The 20,724-nt window shown below is 28.0% G+C and overlaps 1 protein-coding gene across 2 annotated transcripts; it reads right to left on the reverse strand.

The window, feature by feature from the left end:
- Positions 1–8,867: 8,867 nt before the first annotated feature.
- Positions 8,868–20,724, reverse strand: LOC123294812. Of its 2 annotated transcripts, none has more exons than XM_044875969.1 (6): positions 20,617–20,724; positions 10,724–10,796; positions 10,157–10,244; positions 9,629–9,702; positions 9,399–9,552; positions 8,868–9,320 (listed from the first exon to the last, which is right to left on the reverse strand). In XM_044875969.1, exons 2-6 carry the CDS (start codon positions 10,793–10,795, stop codon positions 9,208–9,210), a joined length of 501 nt encoding a protein of 166 aa, XP_044731904.1. In that variant the 5' UTR covers position 10,796; positions 20,617–20,724; the 3' UTR covers positions 8,868–9,207. The 2 variants fall into 2 exon arrangements, with proteins under 2 accessions (XP_044731904.1, XP_044731903.1); XM_044875968.1 differs by having other exon boundaries at positions 20,497–20,724.

A 20,724-nucleotide genomic window follows, 5' to 3' on the forward strand; every position in this document is an offset into this window, starting at 1 on the left:
AAGTAAATTTGATTTGAAGTTATTAATTTTTATTGATAGGTAAATATTATTTTGTAAATAAATCGTCAACAGCAGTTTTTAAGATTAGATAGCGTTTTCAATTTGTAAGATATAACATATTGGCTTAAAATGTGATAAACAGTGATTTTTTTTTAAAAATATCATCAACAACAAATTAAAAGTAATTTAATTATGAATTTAAAAACTAGTGAATATATGTACTTTTTAATTAAGTACGGCAAATCACTGGCAAGCATAGCCAAATTAGATAACAGCCATTTGGCGGGCTTAAGAAAAAAGGCCCAGTGGGCAGAGGCTATACATTATTTTCTTATTAATCTAAGTTTAAAAAAAAGTGAAAACAAACAATTGGCTGAATTAATTGAAATACCCTGCATAGAATGTTTTGAACTGTAGTGTACTTGCATTACATTTAACAAATTAGAAAAGTTTAAAAAACAACCCAATTATGGCAGCTTTCAGATCGACATATGTTTTGGTTTTAGAGCAAATGTATGCCAAAGTTTTCTCCTAATTTACGCCCTAAAGAGTGAACAGTGATGTTTACAAACAAATGTTTCAAACAAAAGTTGACCTATTTTGTTCATTTAGGAACTCAAAGTCATTTTTTACGTTCTGAAATGCTATAAAAATGTCTTCTTGATATCTCTTTTCGATTTCGAGTTATCGTGTCGACAGACAGACGGGCAAGCGGCAATATGGACTAATTATATGAATTTATAAACACCTATACCAAAATTTTGCTAGTTTTTTTTTGTTATTTCATATATACAGGGCATAAAAATTGGTTCGTTTGAGGATATAATCGAATAATTATTTTTGAGATCTCCTCAGAGATTTTGATTTTTCTCATTTTTTTAATTCAAGGCTATCTTGAATCAAAACTGATAAAAATCCGATCCATTCGACCATATTTATTTTAAGTATCTTCTTGATGGCTTTGTCATGATTATATAAATAAAAAAAATGCTTTAGGCTAACGTTAAAATTATTTTTTATTATCTTACATAACGTTTTCATTGAAAATGTATTTATAGATAGCTGCTTCCAACGTAATTGAAACTTTTTCACTATGGCAATAAATCTGACTTCAGTTCGTTTGCTTATATGTTAATATAGGTATTATACCTACGAAGTTCCTAAATGATTATATATTACAGTTGTTTATTGTGGTTATCGAAAACAATTGTAGTTTAAAACAAGATTCGTTGATGTAACGTCAAAACATAGAGATTACCTACGTATCGAATGGGAAGACTTTCAAATTTAATTACTTTTTCTGCAATCATCTGTAATAAATCAATTTTTTTCGAAGAATGTTCGTAGGAATTCGACCTTCGCGTCTTAAAATTACGTTTAAAGATTTCGTTACATAGATAGATATATACTATAAGCGTGTTAATAAATTGTTGCACTGACTCTTTAAAGTTAAGGAGAACGATTACGCATTATGGCCACTGTTCCTAAACAAAAGTTAATAAATCATAAATCATCAATCAGTTCATGGTTTGATGTGGTTTCACAAACCGCCAGTTTGATAAACGCTTATATAAATTATAAGATACCATATTCTATTTTTATCCCATGCATATATGTAACATGCAAGGTATACTAAGTTTAGTCCCAAGTTTGTAACGCTTAAAAATATTGATGCTACGAAAAAAATTTTGGTATAGTTGTTCATAGAATCATCTAATTAGTCCATTTTCGGTTGTCCGTCCGTCCGTCCGTCTGTTAACCCGATAATACAAAAACGAAAAAGATTTTAAGCTGAAATTTTTACAGCGTAATCAGGACGTAAAAAGTGAGGTCGAGTTCGTAAATGTGCAACATAGGTCAATTGGGTCTTGGGTTCGTAGGACCCATCTTGTAAACCGTGAGAGATAGAACAAAAGTTCAAATGTAAAAAATGTTCCTTATAAAAAACAAAACAACTTTTGTTTGATACATTTTTTCGTAAACATCATTGTTACCCGTGAGGCCGCAAATTATGCGTAAATTGTATAGTATGTATTATATAGGAATGTCAGTTATATTAGCTATGTATGTGTGACATGTGTGTATATGTAATGTGAAAAAGTAATCAACACTGTCTATGTATGGTATTTCAATAATTAATTCAATCAATTGGTTGTTTTCACTTGTTGATTAAATATTTTCAATATTAGCATTTTGCCTATATTGTGAATTGTTACTTAATGACCGAAAATATTAAAAATTGATTTGATTGGAATGTTATTTTTCGACACCAATTTATTTTTTTCCATACAATTGTTTGTTGATGCATTCGAGTATTATTGTGCACATGGAAGTTAAATGAGTGCGTGAAAAAATACAAATAAATAAAAACTATAGGATAATGTATATTTTATTTATTTCGAACATTTCATTCGTTCACAAAACGTATACAAGAAATTTTCAATTTTTCTTAAAAGAGTGTTGCTTTCATTACTAAACGAAACGGCGTAGTGTTTATTTTTTCTAAAAAAAAATGCATCTAAAAAGTTTATTGGCTGTATTTGTATTATTAAATTCTATATATTCGGTACATAATTTTGTTATTTTGAATTTTAAATCGCTATATGATTCAATAAATCAAGCGTTAGAATCTTTTTACAGCGATATAAATGAGTTAAAAATGGATTCTTTTCTTGCATTAACTATCATAAATTGTAAGTTTTAGATTATTTTATTGTCATTTTTTGGACTTTTTCCTTTTTTGAGATATATAAGCAGAAAAAGTATTGTGACATGCATGAGTCACTGCCACCCTATTTTCCCCATAAGTTTTAAGAAATATACATTTTTAGATTTAAAAAAAAATAACATTTGATTTGGACATATGCTTAATACTCGATGAAACTTAATCGAGGAAAATGCTTCAAACGAAAAATGTTATTTTCAAATGAACATATCTTATACCGTATCGAATTCGATCTAAGTTTTCAGGTTCAATTAAAACCTCACTGGTTTTAAACTGACAAACATTAGATGATCGTTTTAAAATTAGAAATCTGTCCTTTATGAATACGCAAACATTTTTTGTTTGAAACATTTTTTTGTAAATCGAATATTTTAGACAATAATTGAAAGGAAAAATCTAGCTTTTTGTGCGTTTGTTCAATCAATTTGAACAAAAATGGTCTTTATAGAAAAACAAATCACTTTATTGACTTTATTGGAAATTTTTTTCGAAGTGTGCCTAGATTTGGGAGAAAAAATTTTTAAAATCGAAATAACAATTTTGATAAGAAAAAACAACTTTGGGTAAAACTTTTCAGGCCCTTTTTGCCTAAACTGTTCGATTTGCGGAAAAATGTTTCGAACAAAAAATGATACTTTTTTAATCAATAAGAATTTTCTATTTTAATGTGTAATCTTCTACCGATTACCAGTTATGAAGTACAGTGAGTTTTTCATTAAGCTTGAAATCTTAGGTCAAGTTTAATGGCTGCGTAAGATGTGCGCCTACACTCCCATAATTTTTCGAGTTTCAAGCATATGTTAACTTAAAAAAGCACCCTGTATAGATTGTTTGATAATTCGAAGGCCATATTTAAAGGGGCTTTAACTTGAGCTCATGTTCAACAATTTTACGAATAAACTGCAGTTCCAAAATCAATGGGTCTTGTATTAGAGAAACTTTTAATTTTAATTTTTAGCCCAGCTGAATGAAATTTTATATTTACCGACAATTTATCAACATGATATTAAAACCTTATCGAAAAAAGTATCAATTATAATAAAAACATTATTTAAACAAATTAACAACAAATCATCAAGAAAATGTAAGTAAAGTTAAATTATGCACTGATACAGCGTACAAACATCTAGAATCTAATCGAAGGTTGGTCGGATTATATCGTACCGCTTCTTCACCGCGTCGACAAAAACTAAGTAGGTATAATACTTTTGAAAAGTTAAATTTTCCAATTTAGGTAATCTTACATTGGGATAAAATAAACAATTTTAAGTATTACACACTTCCACAAAAATTTTAGGTCTGCAACTTAAACATCTGTGTGCTGTAATAAGTGAACAGGGTTGTTCAATAAGACGTTATCACGGGTGAAGTTTGGTACCTGATTTAAAAAGGTGTTACCTTTGAAATGGGTTTTTAGTATCTTTATGTTTTTTGAGTTGCAAATAAAAAATATGTAAAATGGTAGCAGATGATTAGTTTTGTATCGATTCAATCTCGTTTACCCTTCAGGTTTCAGGTTTTCTGTAATTAGAAATAAATGTATGTTAAACAGTTTTTGTTATTTTTTAGATATGTACAATGTTCTTGATTTTTATTCAAGATCAAAAAATGATACTCCGCCACTGAGAATAAACCGTAAACAACTAAGCATTTTCCCAATACATTCAATAGAAAATTTCACGGTTTTGGTGGATTACTTTAATTGGAAATATAATAGTCCAATATTAAGCGATTCTGATTATTGCCTAGCCGAATTGATTGAGAACGGATGGCGGCAGAAAACTTGCCTGATACCTAAAAGATGTTACCATGTTATGTTCAACAATTCATTAAAAAATTCGCGGGGTTATTCTTTGACACACCGGTAAGTACAATTATACAAAAAAAAAAAAATATAGAATTTGTATAAAATTTAAAATTCTTTGTGATTAAAATTGCTTAAAATACTTTAACCCCAAAGTCGTAGTGTGAAAGGAGTTGCAGGTATTTGGTTAAAAGTGAGCTCTTGCTAATAACACTTATACGAGATACAGAAAAGTTTAAATTAGAAAGTTATTCCTTATAAAAAAAAAAAAACAATACAACTTCTTTTCGAAACCTTTTTTGGAGAACTAATACCTACTTATAAGAACTTATGCACATACTTTTAATCCCACTTTTCTGGTCATTACAGACAGGCGTCAGGTGGTAAGACATTAAAAATTTAAATAATTAAAAGACGAGCTTTTAGACGAGTTGTAGAAATGATTAAAAGACCCTAATGAGCTAGAAACCAAATAGTGAACCACCATATTTAGAAAGAGTACTTACCTACACTTTTTGTGAGCTTGTGAAACAGATTAGAAATAATTTACAGTTGGGTTATCAATTAAATTAAAGATAAACTAATTAAATGAAATTTTTATTCAGTTTTAGAGAAATTTTACATTTTACTTTATCTATAAAATAAAATTTACGATACATAGATTAAATGAAAGTTTTATTCAGTTTAGAATATAGCATAAATTAATAAAAATGAATTTATTAATTTCCAATTGTTCTTCTTAAATGGATTAATTCGTTTTCCAATCGTTTTAATTCATTTTCCAAATTTGGATCACTGAGACGCTGTACCATATTGATTTCTTGAGTAATAAGTTGAAAACGTATTTCTTTAAATTTGTTTTCATCAAAATTTTTAATTATCTTATTTATATCTTCGAGCCACGAGTTATATAATTCTGAAGTATTTTTCTTTATTTCATTTACAATTGTTGTAAAATCTTCATCAGATGTAATTTCTTTGTTAGATTCCATACTGTTTTAGCTCAAAAATTATATATTTATTAGCGAAATTCTACTTTTTGTGAATAGTTTTATTTAATAACTAACTCTCTTGGCAAATGACAAGTTGTTCAATTGTTTTCAAAAAAAAAAAAAACAAAAAAAAACGAGAATAAGTTAATTAGTATGAGTTAAAAAGAGACAGCTATATCTATTTTCTTTTTATTCTCAGTGACGTATTTTCAAAATTGTTCAATACAAAGTAAAAGTAAATATCTCAGAAAATGCATCGCAAATGATAGCCCCTTGAAAAAATTTCCATCTGTGCTTTAATTCTTGATTCTTTGCGATTTTTTTAATTCTTTTTTGCGATGTTTTTAATTATTTATATCAAACAATTTCTTTTAAATTTTTAGTTTACTGTATCACCAATTTTATAAAAATAAATGTAAAGCTTGGAAGAGGTATAATTCGAAGTTATTCGAACAAAGAATTTGTTCGAAAATTTTTGCAGAAGCAACTGCAATTTTTAAACATGATCAGAATTTTTTATATAGGGACTTATTTTTAGAGCAAGGTAAGTAGAACATTTTAAGCCTCATATTTATAGCCTCTCCCATAAGCCTCATCGAACGTTACAAAAGATACAATCAACGCCGTGAAATCCAGAGAAGCGACTTACAAGTGCGGACGTATGTGGGCCCACTCAAAACCCAGAGTTAAGTCTGCTTAGTCTTTATGGTGGATCCATTTACGTACGGCAATTGAAAGTTCGCTAATCTGAATTTGGCGGCGCTATAATTATCAAAGTATATATGAAGTTGCGCAAATCCAATACGCATGGTCGTGAGATGCAATTAATGCCGCCAAATTCAGATAAGCGAACTTAAAAGTGTCAGGCGTATATGGGCTCATCGAATGCATAGAGCTTTTCATTTTAAAAAAGTGACCTTTTGTTTCGAACAGTATGTCAAAAACCTTGTTACTGTCTTTCGGAAACAATAATGAATCGTATTGGAAATGGAAAGGTCTATTGCCCGAGATCCAGAGTTATGTCTCCTTCTTCTATAGTCTGCATGATAGAAACTTTTTGAGATAATATACAATAACTGGTTTTAAAATAATTGTTTTTTTAGTCTTGTTGTGTGGCTTAGAAAATTTTAATACATTTTTAAATGACCGATGGACAAGCATCATTATGTCTTGGCAAAATGAGTTTGGCTGTTTTGAAATGCCAAAAGTTAAGGTACGTATATTATGTTAATCGAGTGACCAACCTCTTCTTATTAAGGCCAAGTGAACGCTGATGAATACAAAACCGATATAGCGGACACAAGGATATAAAAGGAAGCCTTCCGATTTCCAAAAAAATCCAGCTTATTTGACGATTTACAGAATATGTTTCAAGATGTCACCAGATACGCATCGAAGTAAAACCTCTTCATACAGGATTCTGGCGAAATCAAAAACAAATCACTAAATTGTTAATTGAATCCGATTTTTGTGTTTTTTTGGGTCAAAATTACGCCTCTAATCTTGTATCAAAATTACGTTTCATAAAATTCCGAAACAAATTTCCGGATTTTCCAAAATTCTTGACAAGTCAGTCTCTAAAATAATTTTTTCCCAGAAAATGCAAAAATTCTCTACACAAATTTCGGGATCAGCGTTTTTAGGGCAAAATTTTCAAGGTTTACTATTTAGATAAATAAAAATCACATCTAAGTAAATAACAAGAAATTTTCTTTCAGAATTTTTGGGTTCAAAGTGATTCTTTAATGCTCCATAATTGTTACTCACATATAACTGGTCTTGGAACAGCATTCTTAAGTTTAATGTTAAAAAAATTTGTTGCCAATACATTTTCCTTTGAAACACTCATCTTGTAAGGGAATTATTAAGTGGAATTTTATGTAATTATAAATAATTTATTGAAAATGTTAAATAAAAATTGCTTATAAAAATATATATTTTTGTTATTTTATAAAATTAATAATAAGATTTTTATTTTCATAATATTATAAAATGGCAAATTTTTTTTCTATACAAATATCAGTTTCAGTTTGTTAAATTTATAGTTCTAGATACTGGAAAGCTATTTTAGGAAATACCTATCAGGGGAATTCGCTTTTGACTATTTTGAGCCCATTTTTTTAAAGTAGACCTTGCACAAATTAGATGTAATCTGTATAATGGTCAAACTTTTTCAAATTTTGGTAAATGATAGTTTAATATATGCTTATGTGTGTATAGGCAAATACATATACAGATATGTATAACTACATGCATACGTGTGTTTGTTAATGCAAGAGTGTTGTTTTTTAATTCTTGTTTTTTTTTTGAATATGTTACGAAATTCGAAGAAGAAGTAGTGTTAAATGTTCAGTGTATCAATAATATAAATTCCAGTGTTAAGATTAATATTTTCAGTTACATATACATGTACATGATTTTTATTGTTATCTTGTACAATTTTTTGAACTGCTTAACCAGATCTAGAACTAATTAATATAAATTTTCAACAAAATATCATGCATTTATAATATGGCTGAATAATATTTAATTACTTTTCATAATTCGTGACATATTTCGAATCAATTACCAATTTAATTTTTCCCAATACACTAAGATGATAAACTGATATGATGATAGTAAACTGAGATCAAGCTTCACAAAAGCCATATAGAAAATATCTCAAATTTTGTAAGCCTTTATGTTTAAATATCACGACAAATAGGCAACTTAAAAACAAAACATGATATTTCATTGCATAACTAATTATTACGAAGATGTACACAAGGAATTGACATTGTGACGTCGTTTTAAAACATGGCCGAAAATAGAGTGCACATTTAAATTTTTTATAAGAAATTCAAATTAATGTAATGATAAACTTTGTTGTAATTGTTTCTAAAGTTTTTTTTTTTTAGTTGAATTGAAAAATTTACTTATTCTTACAGAAAAAATTAAGGTTCATAAATAAAATAATGCTTTCTAATTTTAGTTTTATTCTTTTATCACAAGATGTCATGATCTATTTTGTCATTTTCTAATTCTAATTCAAAACTGCATGTTTCGTATCCGAAAAATTTAACTAAAATTGCCTGCAGTGTCTAATGAATCATCAACATATTTCTATGAGTTTTTTTTTTTAATTAAAAATTTAATTAAAGAAAACTTTATAAATATTAAATATATTTAGGATAGATACGAAACGTCCTACTCCTATTAATCTAAAGTTTTTTGTTAATTAAAATGACATTATTATTATAAATATTTCTAAACATTTATCTTATAAAATGTGATTAAATTTGACTAGACATTAGCATGTTTTTATTAATTAACAAAAAAAATTTAAAAAATAATTGTGATGTCACGATTAAGGCACTAATTTTTTGTATATATTTTACTTAATTTTCAGACCATTAAAGTGCTTTTAAACATAAATTAGAATAGTTAAGTTCAAAGATCCAAAGTTGTCCTTGCATAAACATACAAATAAGAGTGCATTTATTTTGAAATGAGACCTCGCTTTCTTTTTTTCCAGATTAAATTGTTTGAAGCAAAAGCAGGCTCAATGCAAAATAAATTCACTTAATTATGTCTTTAATTTTGATTATGTTTTGAAAATAAGTAGACAAGATGTATCAAAATTTTGTTGGACCTTTTAGTACATCGTGGTTGATGATTAAGCGACACAAATTTTCATTTGAATCATTTTAAACTTTTGGTGGGTATCGTAGGAAAGGTTGTTTATAAACACCTCTTGCATATTCTTCACGGACAATTTGGAAGAAACTAAATACGACGAGCCATAAGTACACGTAAACACCTAAAAAAAATAAGATATTTAGAAAATACTTCCGTGTTTTTTTTATGAAAAATAGAAATTGAATTTTTGCAAACTTACAGAAGAAAATTATTCCGAATACTAATGAAAATACGCCATTGAAATTATCACCATCCAGGAAAAATACGACTGATGTGTATATTACAGATACTAGAAGTCCAATTGCAAGAACTAATCCCAAAACAACCCATGGTAACATGTAATACATATTTCTCTATAAAATAATTATTAAAAAATATTTTAAATACGTTTTCAAATTGTTAAATGGAAAATTTATTATTTTAAATTACCTTTTTCGCACCCAAAATTAATAATGCACATAAAATTATTGTCATTATTAAATTTATTGTCAAAATAATTTTTACTGAAATTAAAAAAATTTGTTTTGATTAGTTTTGATATTTATAGAGAATTTATGTGGGACAATAATCGTTAATATTTTGCTTTATCTCTATTAAAAAAAATTTAGAATTCCAGAGTATGGTTTAAATTTCGGCCTTGCGAATTATAATAAATTTTGATCTATTTTACGCGCAAATAATTGTTATGTTTTAGAACGTGATGATAATTGTCACGTAAAATACCTATATCAAATTTTATTACTTATCGCAAGGATAAGACTTATCGACTCTTGGTGACCAGGATTCATGAAGTTGGAAGTTTCGAAACTAAATTAGCTTAAAAAGTAGGTGAATTAAGTGCCTACCTGGCCGTTTCAAAAGTTTATCAATTATCTTACGATTTGTATACAAGTTATTATGATAAAGCAAAAAGCCTTCGATTATTTTTTCTAGTCTATCTAGTCTATCTATACTTACCAATCCATGTTGGTAATGTATCAATAATGATTGTTCGATACCGAAAATCTGTCGTCAGTATTATAATTATTGTCAGTATTGATAATATCTAAAAAGTAAAATATAATTATTTCAATTTTAAAACTTAAGCTTTAAATTTTTGTATAAACTTAAAAAAAAAAAAATGAAATCGAAAACAAGTTTTTTGGGGATTCTAGGTAATTTTGTTTAAGGATAATTTTAAGTACCCTTTTTACGAAACTTGCTATATAGGGTAACTATGACCTAAAAAGCACTGGTTCTCTTAACGGTTGAACGAGTAACGTTTGAAAATTGAAAAGCCAATTTTATTGACCTTTTTAATAGAAAAATGGTGATTTTAGCGACAAATTTCTTTTTTTTTTTTTTAACTTTTTCGACTTTTTAAGGAAAACGGAAAATTTTTGTGTTAATAAGATAAAAGGTTGCGATTAGTTAATAATAAAATTGCCTTTTCATTTCCGGGCAGAAAAAACAGTGAGTATACTCGACTCACCTGTAATAAAGTTTTCATAACTTAATGAAAATACATGTTATATTTCTACTTACAATTCCTAAGGCACCTGTTATAATTGTTCCCACTTTTGTGGAATAACATCCACAACATGATTTTAGCTGCATTCTGGAACAAAAAGAAAAGCATATTTTAAAAGCGTCACCATTAACGATTTTTGTTTTTTCTTCGTCTAATAATAAAAATAATGTAGGTACTAATGAAAACAAGTGTTAAAGAAATCAAGACTAGAATAATAATGGATATTTTTATTTTGGTGACCTAATTTAATTTGAATGTCAACAAAATATTGATATTTTAACATTTTATCATATACGTATCCCATATTCAGGTCATCCTAACTCAACGTCTTTTAATTAATCTTAATATCATTTATAATTCGATTTAATTGCTTTCGTTTTTATTGACAACATTTTCTTTCTTCGAATTAGTGATAAGGACAATAATGTATCACGAATATCTAAATATGTGGTTTTATACGTCTTAGAAAATAATTTTTATTATGATTTTTAAAGGACAATGAAACATTATTATCAAGAAACTTAATAATCACACAAATAGTCAGTTCTCTAGTTATTACCACGTTAATGGAAAGGTCTGAGAGAAGAGAGAAAAAAAATTTAAAAAATGTGAAAATTTAAATTATTTAAGAATTTTCTATAATCGTATATCGATTTTTTTTTACGTCTATATAAGTAGTATTATAGAGGTCCGATTAGGCTACTATATTTTTTGTATAGAGATTATGTCTCCTCTTCGAAAACTCAATAAAGAGCTTACAGGGAGATTTTTACTTTTTAATGTTCTGTGAAAATATCATTTTCAATCATTGATCTGTATGGATGGATGTGTATGTTTGTGTCACGGGCGTGTAAAAGAAATAATCGCAGGAACTTTCCGAAAGTGGGTTCTGGATTAGATTCCACCTTTCATGCCTAGATTTTAATATATATTTTATCTTCATTTGGACACCTTAAAGTAGTTGTAAATCGAGGGAAAAATAAGTTTTAGGGGGCTTACAAGAGAGCCTGGGGACGAAATATATTTTCTATTTAACATTTCATTCCTTTTTTGTCTGAATCTATATAAACATTGCTTAAGACAGTCAGAGATTTTTATAGAATTTGCTAGTAATGAAATCTTCTAAAACACCAAACACTTATGATTCTCTGTCATGATTTGGAACTGGAATCTGGATTGAATATTTGATCCGGATTTTATATTAGAATGAAAAAAAAGTAATGAATTTAATTACAGGATTTAAACTTGAACCATATATTTCTTTTTTAAAGAAACACATCTGGTAATAAGTTGAATATCCCAACCTTGAATGACGTCAGATGTGATCCAAGTTGTTTTAAAGTGTCTTGCTGAACATGACTTTATAAGTATTGTTTTGTGTGATATAATTGTATTATAATACATTCAATGCTCTTTCATAAATGGGAAGACAAGTCAGGGTCGTTTTTAGCATATTCTTATGCAGATAAAAAAGAAAAAAACATTCATAGCTTCTTAAGAATATTTTATTCAGAACGATCGGGCCCAGGAAGAATATACAGTTAACATTGTACAACAAGTATTCCTTCTCGATAGTTGCTAACGAAAGCAAAGTAAGAACATTAGAATTGAATGTTTTTCCTACCTCTTAACTTTTACTACCGATAGGCAATCCGTACGACTTTCACATACTATTTTTTATGACTGCAGAAATAGTTCGCATCTTGTGCCCGATTTTCCATGCAATGGCAAAGAGTTTTTCGTATCCCACGTGATTATTTTGTAAAATATAAAGACTATTTCATCGATTCGATATCGTTTAAGTATCAGCAAACGTGAAAAATATGTTTACTTTGGTTTGCAACATCCGAAAGTTGAACTTGAGGACATTTAAAAAATAGTTGACCTAACTTTTGATCCGAGTATTTTTGGTCCAATTGTTTATTATGTTGAGAATAAGTATTTCGAATCAGGGCAATAGAGCCAGAGTCACTCTGAATTTTATGCAATCATTAATCGTTTATTTTTAATACAATTCTACGAGTAACTAACGAGCTACAATCTATGGATATATATGTAGCTTTTTGGGAATATTACCATTTCCCAGGCAACAAAAGAATTTGACCCTGAAGGTCGATTTCAAAATGATATGAAGGTCCGCTTCTTTTTTTTTTTTAAATGCAATTTTTGCCTGAATCTTTTTTCTTACTAATATAATTTTAAAATTTGTCTGATTTGTCTAGTCTTTTAAAGACAAGTTTTTCCTGACAAGTTGTTCAGCGGCTTTCATACTTTAGAAACAGCCTGTATAATAAATAATGTAATACATAATTATTTTTTATGATTTACAATTCAAACATTTAATATTATTCAATTATTATTTAATGATTCACATAATTATTAATTAAATTTACATTATAAGATGCATTGTATGAATTGTTAAGTTTAGTTTATACAATGACGAACCCCCTGAGGAAGAGTTCTTCAGTTGAATTAATATTTTATACAACTTGTCAATTATTCATAATGTTTTATTTTTAATTTAGCACGTGTTTATTTTAATAAAAAAAAAATATTATATGAAATATATAGTGATTTGTATGTCATATCGATAATTAAATTTCCTACAGGGTGGTCTGATTTTTTTGTTTGATGAGTTAAAGTAGGACATATTGTATATTAAATGAACTTATTGCAAGATAGTAAGAATCGAGTTTAGTCGAATTTGAAGTAAATAATTAAAAAAAAAAAAAAAACAAGTGAAAACAGACAATTGACAGAGTCAATTGTTGAAATACCAGGCAAAAAGACAGTGTTGATTACTCTATCACATTACACATATATAAATGTTACACATACATAAATGATATTCCTATCAGCGGTGGATTTACACTAGGGTCAGTTGGGGCTAGTGCCCAGGGCGGCAAAATTTGGAAAGTGTAAAAAATTTTTTTATTCTCATCAAAATTTCTCAATAGAAATTTTTATTCTTTTAACTAACCATACATCATTTAATAGATAATTCAAGAAATTCGACTCATACAATATTTGTCAAATCGAAATAATTTAATTAATTCATTTCTTAGAAGATTTGAAATGATAATATTTGATTTTTTAATTTGCTGGAATCATAAAATTTAAATTTGTTTTTTTTTTTGGAAAAACTAAGAACTTTTTTGAGTTATTTTTGCAGATAGACCAATAGCTTAGCTATATTATGTATCGACTCGGACGTACTTCAACGTTTAGATTGTGAAGATTTAATCTACCAATTCGCAATTCAAAAAGTCAGGCGTGTTTCCCTGTGGAAAAAATTATTATAATATAATTATGAGTCAAGCTGAGGGCAAAATGTATAACTAAGAACAAAATCAAATATTTTTTTATGTCTTATCAAAGTATATAATATATAATAAAATTTGCAATACATTAGATATTTTAATTTTTTTTAAATAAGATATCAAAACTACATAACTTTCAGTGATATTTCAATGATGGGGCGGCATTTTTTTCAGTGCCCAAGGGCGGCAGAAGTTTAAATCCGGCCCTGATTCCTATATAATACATAATACACAATTTACGCATAATTTGCGCCCTCACGGGTTAAACAGTGATGTTTACGAAAAAATGTTTCAAACAAAAGTTGTTTATTTTTTTACAAGGAACATTTTTTACATTTAAACTTTTGTTCTATCTCTAACGGTTTACAAGATGGGTCCTACGGACCCAATTGATCTAATTTTAGCTTGATATCCTTTTCCGTTTTTGAGTTATCGGGTAGACAGACGGACGGACAACCGGAAATGGAATAAATAGGTGATTTTATGAACACTTATACCAAAATTTTGTGCGTAGCATTAATATTTTTAAGCGTTACAAACTTGGGACTAAACTTTGTATACCTTGCATATTACATATATGCATGGTATAATTACCAGTTACAGATTAAAAAATTCGACTCATTAGACTTTAAAAACCCAGCAACTCTTAGAAAAATTTACCTAATTCTTTACTCGGTTTATAGAGCGCTCAAAAAGTAAAGTGAAAAATTAAATATGCAATAATCGATTTTAAGAAAAATGTGTTTATTTTTCAATCTCTGAGGGAATTCGCTTAGCTAACGCAGCTCCTGCGTTACGAATTTTTTATAAAAAAGTGGTTTAATAAAATTTTCTTGATAATCTCAAATGGTTAAAATAATTATTCAATTAAAACGTAATTACTATAAATAAAAAATAAAATTAATCATGTATTTCTACTTTTCTTAAACAAAATGACTATTTTTGTTTATATATTATTGAATTCCATGCTAATCTTAATAAAAAATGACATCATTCGCATCTATCTTTATTATTTTTTGTCTTATATGATGCACCCAAAATAAATAATTGTAACAACATACTCAACTTGACCTAATTATTCATTTTTATGGTATTTTATAGTTATTATTTTATTTTATGGTTTTTGTCATTGATTTTAATATGTATGTCTTATTATATTTAATAAGCCATATCGCCACAAGACGTGTAATTTTAATTATTAATGCAGTGTTGGTCGAAGGTCAATGTGAAATAACAAAAAATAAAAAGACAAAAACATATAGAATTACTATTATTGAAAATATAGTAAAATCTATATATTGCAACAATACCGCTTACAATACCTACTTTGAACCGATACTGGTAGATTAGATTATATTAAAGAGTTAGGAGTAAGTTTTAGAAGGTCTTTTGATTTGCGACTAGTTTAATCTTTTTTAGCTTTAACCTCATGATAACTTTTTTCCCATATATGAGACAAAATATTTTGCAACCGTTGATCACAATTGGCAAATGGAAAAACTTTGTTTTTCATTAATTTTCAGTTGGGCATTAAACTAACCGATAGTTTTAAAGTTGAAATATAAAGTTAATCTAATAGTTTTTCAAAATTTCCCGTACATAGCACATAAAATATCATAGTTTGTCATTTTTTGTCATTTTGGGACAAAAGTTATCAAGTGATGTAAAAATGAACTAAGTGGCTGGTTATCATGAGGTTAATGAACTTAAACAGTCCTTTCCAAGTGATGGTTCGTTTGGGATTGAGGAAAAGCTCATTAATTCCCACAGAGTGTGCATTCTAGTTGCCTTCTCTTCATGTTTACAATTGACCAGAAAGGAGGTTAGTATGTTGTCTCAAATGACTTTTCTCCTGGCGTTAACGCTCTGAAGCCTTTTTCCATGAAAAGCAATTTATAAGGGTTTTTGTATGGTCTTGGCCATAAATTTCTCGGTCCAAGAGCAGTTGGATTCGTGTCATTCTTTATTTTATTGTGCTTTTTGATACCCTAAGGAATGCTTCTGGGTGGTTTGACGATGTAATACGGAAATTGATATCTATCCCCTTAAATTTTTAATAATCTATAAAAATAATATTAAACAAAAAAATAGTTTTGAGTTGATTGTTTACTGTTATCTTGGGGCTGGCTAATGATCCTGGGATTGAACAACAACTGCGTTCTATTAAAATGTAAACAGCATTAATAGTGTTTGTCATGGCGTGACGTAACACTTTCTGATTGGTGTTTGCTGTCACGTGACTGAATGCCTAATTTTACTTTCTAAAAATAATAATAATTTTTATTTTTTATAAAAAATTATTTTGTGTTTTGTTATCTACATAATATCATGATTAATCTTTAGAAACTCTTATATCCATCAGATTTATTCTTTGTGGACAAACGCCTATTATCGATATAATGTAAATTTTGCGGAATTCTCTCAGAATTGTTTTTATAAGATCCTTCGATTTCGCTATAAACAATTTTAACTGCATCATATATGAAAAAGACAAGAACATAAAATTATTATTGGAAATAATATTTTATGACTTTTTTGATGAATGCGTGTGCGAGTCAGCCTCAGTGTAAGTGTATAGGTGTAGGTATATTACCTTCCATACGATGACGTAGTTTTTAATATATGTAAATAGTGTAGGTGTTACTTCAAGTTGAATGTCAGAAATACCTTTTCTTTAAAATTTATTTCAATGTTAAATAGTAAACATACCAGAATTTGATTTAATTTTGGTTGTCCCATATGTTAAAATCTCCTTGAATTTACTATGAAAAGTTTTAGCTGTAAAGGTATGGTTGTATTAGAGTCCTTTAATTTCAAGTACCATTAATTTTCCATGCAATGGCAAAGAGTTTTTCTTATCTCACGTGATTATTTTGTAAAATATAAAGACAATTTTATCGATTCGACAATTAATAGATTTCAAGTTAACGGCGTTTAAGGATCAGCAAACGTGAAAAATATTTTAACTGAATATTTTTAACCCCCGAACTAAAAAATAGGGGTCTTAGAAGTTTGACCGCTATATGTGTGTGTCTGTCTGTGGCATCGTAGCGCCTAAACGGATGAATCGATTTTAATTTTTTTGATTTCGGTTCAAATACGAAAGCAGGAAGGGGGCAGCATCCAACTCCCTTGAAGAATGAAAATAAGCTTTTGTATCAAAGTTCCGAGAAGTCGGGAGATAGATAAATTAATCTAATTATTCCACCGAATTACAATTATTAAATATTTAAACAAATTTGCTTCAAGTAATTTAAATAAAAGCTGCTGGGAATTGTCGAATTTGCCTGAATATGAAACAAATCTCTCTAGAGAATTTATGTTAATATCGGGAGTCGCGAGAGAGACAACACGATTTCGGGAGTCTCTCGATCAAACCTGGAGAGGTGGCAACCCTATATACGCTACCTAGGTACGGGATTAATGTGACTGCTTTGAATCATTAGTGAAAATGTACAGATATTGATTAAAATGTAGTCGGACTTGGGGAAAGATCCCAAAAAATACACGAGAATTAAGATCCTCGAGAAAAATGGTTATGAGTTATGTTAGGTTGAGTTCGATAGCTTGCATTACTACAATATTATACAAGATTTTCAAAATGTTTCGCCGTCTGCTTTCAGAAATTAAAGACTGAAGATAAATTACCAAAGTAAAAGTTGTATGGCTCGATGAAAAAAAAAAGATTCTAGCCTTAAATTTGACCTTATCTACTCTTCAAGGTGATTAAAATATCAATTCATGTTCAAAATAAATTAGACATAGAAGAAGTCTTTAAAAAATATAGATATTCGTAAATGAGCAACATAGGTCAATTGGTTTTTAATGGATCTGCAGGAGCTTGTAAACCGTTAGAGACAGAACAAAAGTTTAAATATTTAAGTGTTTCAAAACTATACCGAAAAGATAGAGAAAAAAATTTGTAGGCATCTTCAACCGGTGGTATTGTGAAAGATTTTCGAAAACCAGAAAAACTGTTGAATTTGTGAAAAAATTAGTGTATTTTTAAAATTAGAAATTAGCTTTAAATATTACGATATTTACAATATCTAAACATTTTTGTTGCTCCGAAGCGTCTTAAACTCTGTTCTTAAAGCATGTTTCCAAGAAAATCAAAAGTGATCACTTCACCCTTGTTACGTCATTACATTATTAATTTGAAATAATTGTTGATATTTTTTACACTTTTTACTAAAAATATTCTAAGGTCAGTGTTAATTAAAATAAATTAAAATCATCAAATAAACGATTTAATTAGTTGTTAGTTTTTGTACCGGTATTAAAACAATATCAAAATAATTTTCTTTAACAGGATACGGAAATTAACAAATACTCAAAAAATATTTTATTATACTTTAATTAAGTTAAAAAATTGGTCTGGTGTTTATATTACAAAATAATTTATATTTATTAAAACAATGTTTTGTTTATAATTGTTATAATTTTGTAATATTCATAAAACAGACGTGAAGTTCTATTTTCGTATAAAATATTTCAACATAGAAAATGAAATTTATTATTAATAAAATTAATTATTTTTATTACCTACTTTGAATTTTCATGTTCAGAATATTTATATATTATATGCATAACCGTTTATTAGAAATTTTATGCGCAAAAAAATCTATTAGGTACTCCAGGACCTGCAAGGCCTAGGTGACTTCGACAGAAAAAACTTTTAACAAAAAGAAAACCGCCTTCAAAACAAAAACTTTTCCAAAACAAATTGATATGCACTAAAAAGTAAAAAAAATAACGATAATATAATGTAGTTAAAATTATTGTTATTTTTGGAGTCATTGTCAGCCAAGGAAACAACTCTGACAGAACAAATTGCTACATTAGCTTGGCTGGCACCGACTCCAAAAATAACAATAATTTTAACTACATTATATTATCGTTATTTTTTTACTTTTTAGTGCATAATTATTTGTTTTGAAAAAGTTTTTCTTTTGAAGTCAGTTTTCTTTTTGTTAAAAGTTTTTTTTTTTGTTTTGTGATTTATTGTGAATTTGAAGTACACTAATTAATTTGTCACTAAAAAAAAATCATTGAAATCGGTTGGCGTGATATTGAGTAATTCGCCCTCTTGTCGTGAATACTTAAAGCAAATATAAGACTTTTATGGTTTTCTCATCGATGCCGCTGTCAGAACTGGACCAAAATGAAATGGGACCACACGGGAAGCACCATCTTTCAAATAGAAATAAATAAAGAATCATCAAAATCGGTTCACCCAGTCGAAAGTTCTGATTCGACTTATATAGTCGAATTGATAACCTCCTCCTGTTTTAAGTCGGTTAAAAACTAATGTAATAAAGTAGAGAGCAATAAAGTAGCTCAATTATTATAATTATAAATGTCATACAAAAGTCCATGCAAAGTTCAAATAAAAGTAAACGAATTTTACTGACGAGGATTTGACCGGCCACGTTAGTAAAATCTCTTTACCTTTTTTTGCCCCTTTAGCCGACATTTTTATAAGTTCCCGGTGGGCCGCTTACGATCAACTCCGGTCGGCACACTAAAGTGTAGTTGTATAGCAACAACAACAAAATAGCAAAAGCATTAGATTTCGTACCGGATTCTATGCCGGTGTCCGTGACACATTGTAGTCAAACCAAAAGGCTCCAATTCACCTGTAACGCCTATAATCGTTTATACACTCTATATCCCACTCCGCTATTATTTTCCCCCTACTAAAGACGAACTTCAAGAGTCTCGTACTATCCTTTCAATACAGACTCTAATACCTTGTAAATATGACTGAAGAAAAGGAATGGTAATGATTAAGAAAATCAAACAAATTTTTATCAATCTTTCATTAAGTGAATCTAAAAGAAAATTTCATTTTTTAAACACTTCACTCTTTAAAGTTGCCTTCACATCTGTTTTTTTTAGAATGATTTCGTCTCAATTTTAAAAATAATCATTAAAAAGCTTTCTGCTAAAAGTGATTGTTGATACAAATTTTTTATGTTAAGAATAACTTTTTAAAATTATCATTGATCTAAATTAATTCTATACAAAATGTATAAAATTAAAAATTGGCAACTATATAAAACTAGTTTAATCCAAACAATCACTTTACTAATAACTTTCTAGAATTATATAGCGAAAGTTGCAAACACCTACTCAACTTCCATATTTATACACAAAAATCTATATATTGTTTCAATTAAATAGATATATGCGCGGCGATTTATGAAAAAGAAATAATTTATTCGGAACATAAACAATAAAGAAATATTTATGAATTTCAAAAATTAGATTTATATTTCAAAAAAAATTAAAACCGGTTTTGTAACAAGCAAAAAAAAAAAAAAATGTTTCGCAAATAATTAATTAAAATGCGCAATATTTCAAACGAAAAATTTATTTCAATTGAAGTTATTTCTTGGAAAAACTCTAAATTTCCTTTAATAAATAATTTAATGAAAATTAATTATAATAATTTGAATAATTACCTGAAATTAATTAAAAATAAAATTATCTAAAAGTAAAAACTGTTACACAACAATTGATATCACTTAACACAAAAATAAATAAATAAACAAAAAATTTTCACTAAATGAAAATAAACTAACAAGAGAATGCACAATAGTGGGAAATGATGTTGATTAAATAATAATACTATACACGCGAATTAGACACTAAAACGGCAAATATCTCTTAATATGTAAAGAGATGCTGTT

Source organism: Chrysoperla carnea, chromosome 3 (assembly GCF_905475395.1).
Source record: "Chrysoperla carnea chromosome 3, inChrCarn1.1, whole genome shotgun sequence".
Taxonomy (NCBI): domain Eukaryota; kingdom Metazoa; phylum Arthropoda; class Insecta; order Neuroptera; family Chrysopidae; genus Chrysoperla; species Chrysoperla carnea.

Coding starts and splice junctions, on each gene's coding strand:
- LOC123294812 (XM_044875969.1), bottom strand. CDS start 10,795: ATGCAGCTAAAATCATGTTGTGGATGTTATTCCACAAAAGTGGGAACA. Junction 10,245..10,723: donor TAACAGGTGCCTTAGGAATT/GTAAGTAGAAAT, acceptor TTTACTTTTTAG/ATATTATCAATACTGACAAT. Junction 9,553..9,628: donor TAATTTTGGGTGCGAAAAAG/GTAATTTAAAAT, acceptor ATTATTTTATAG/AGAAATATGTATTACATGTT.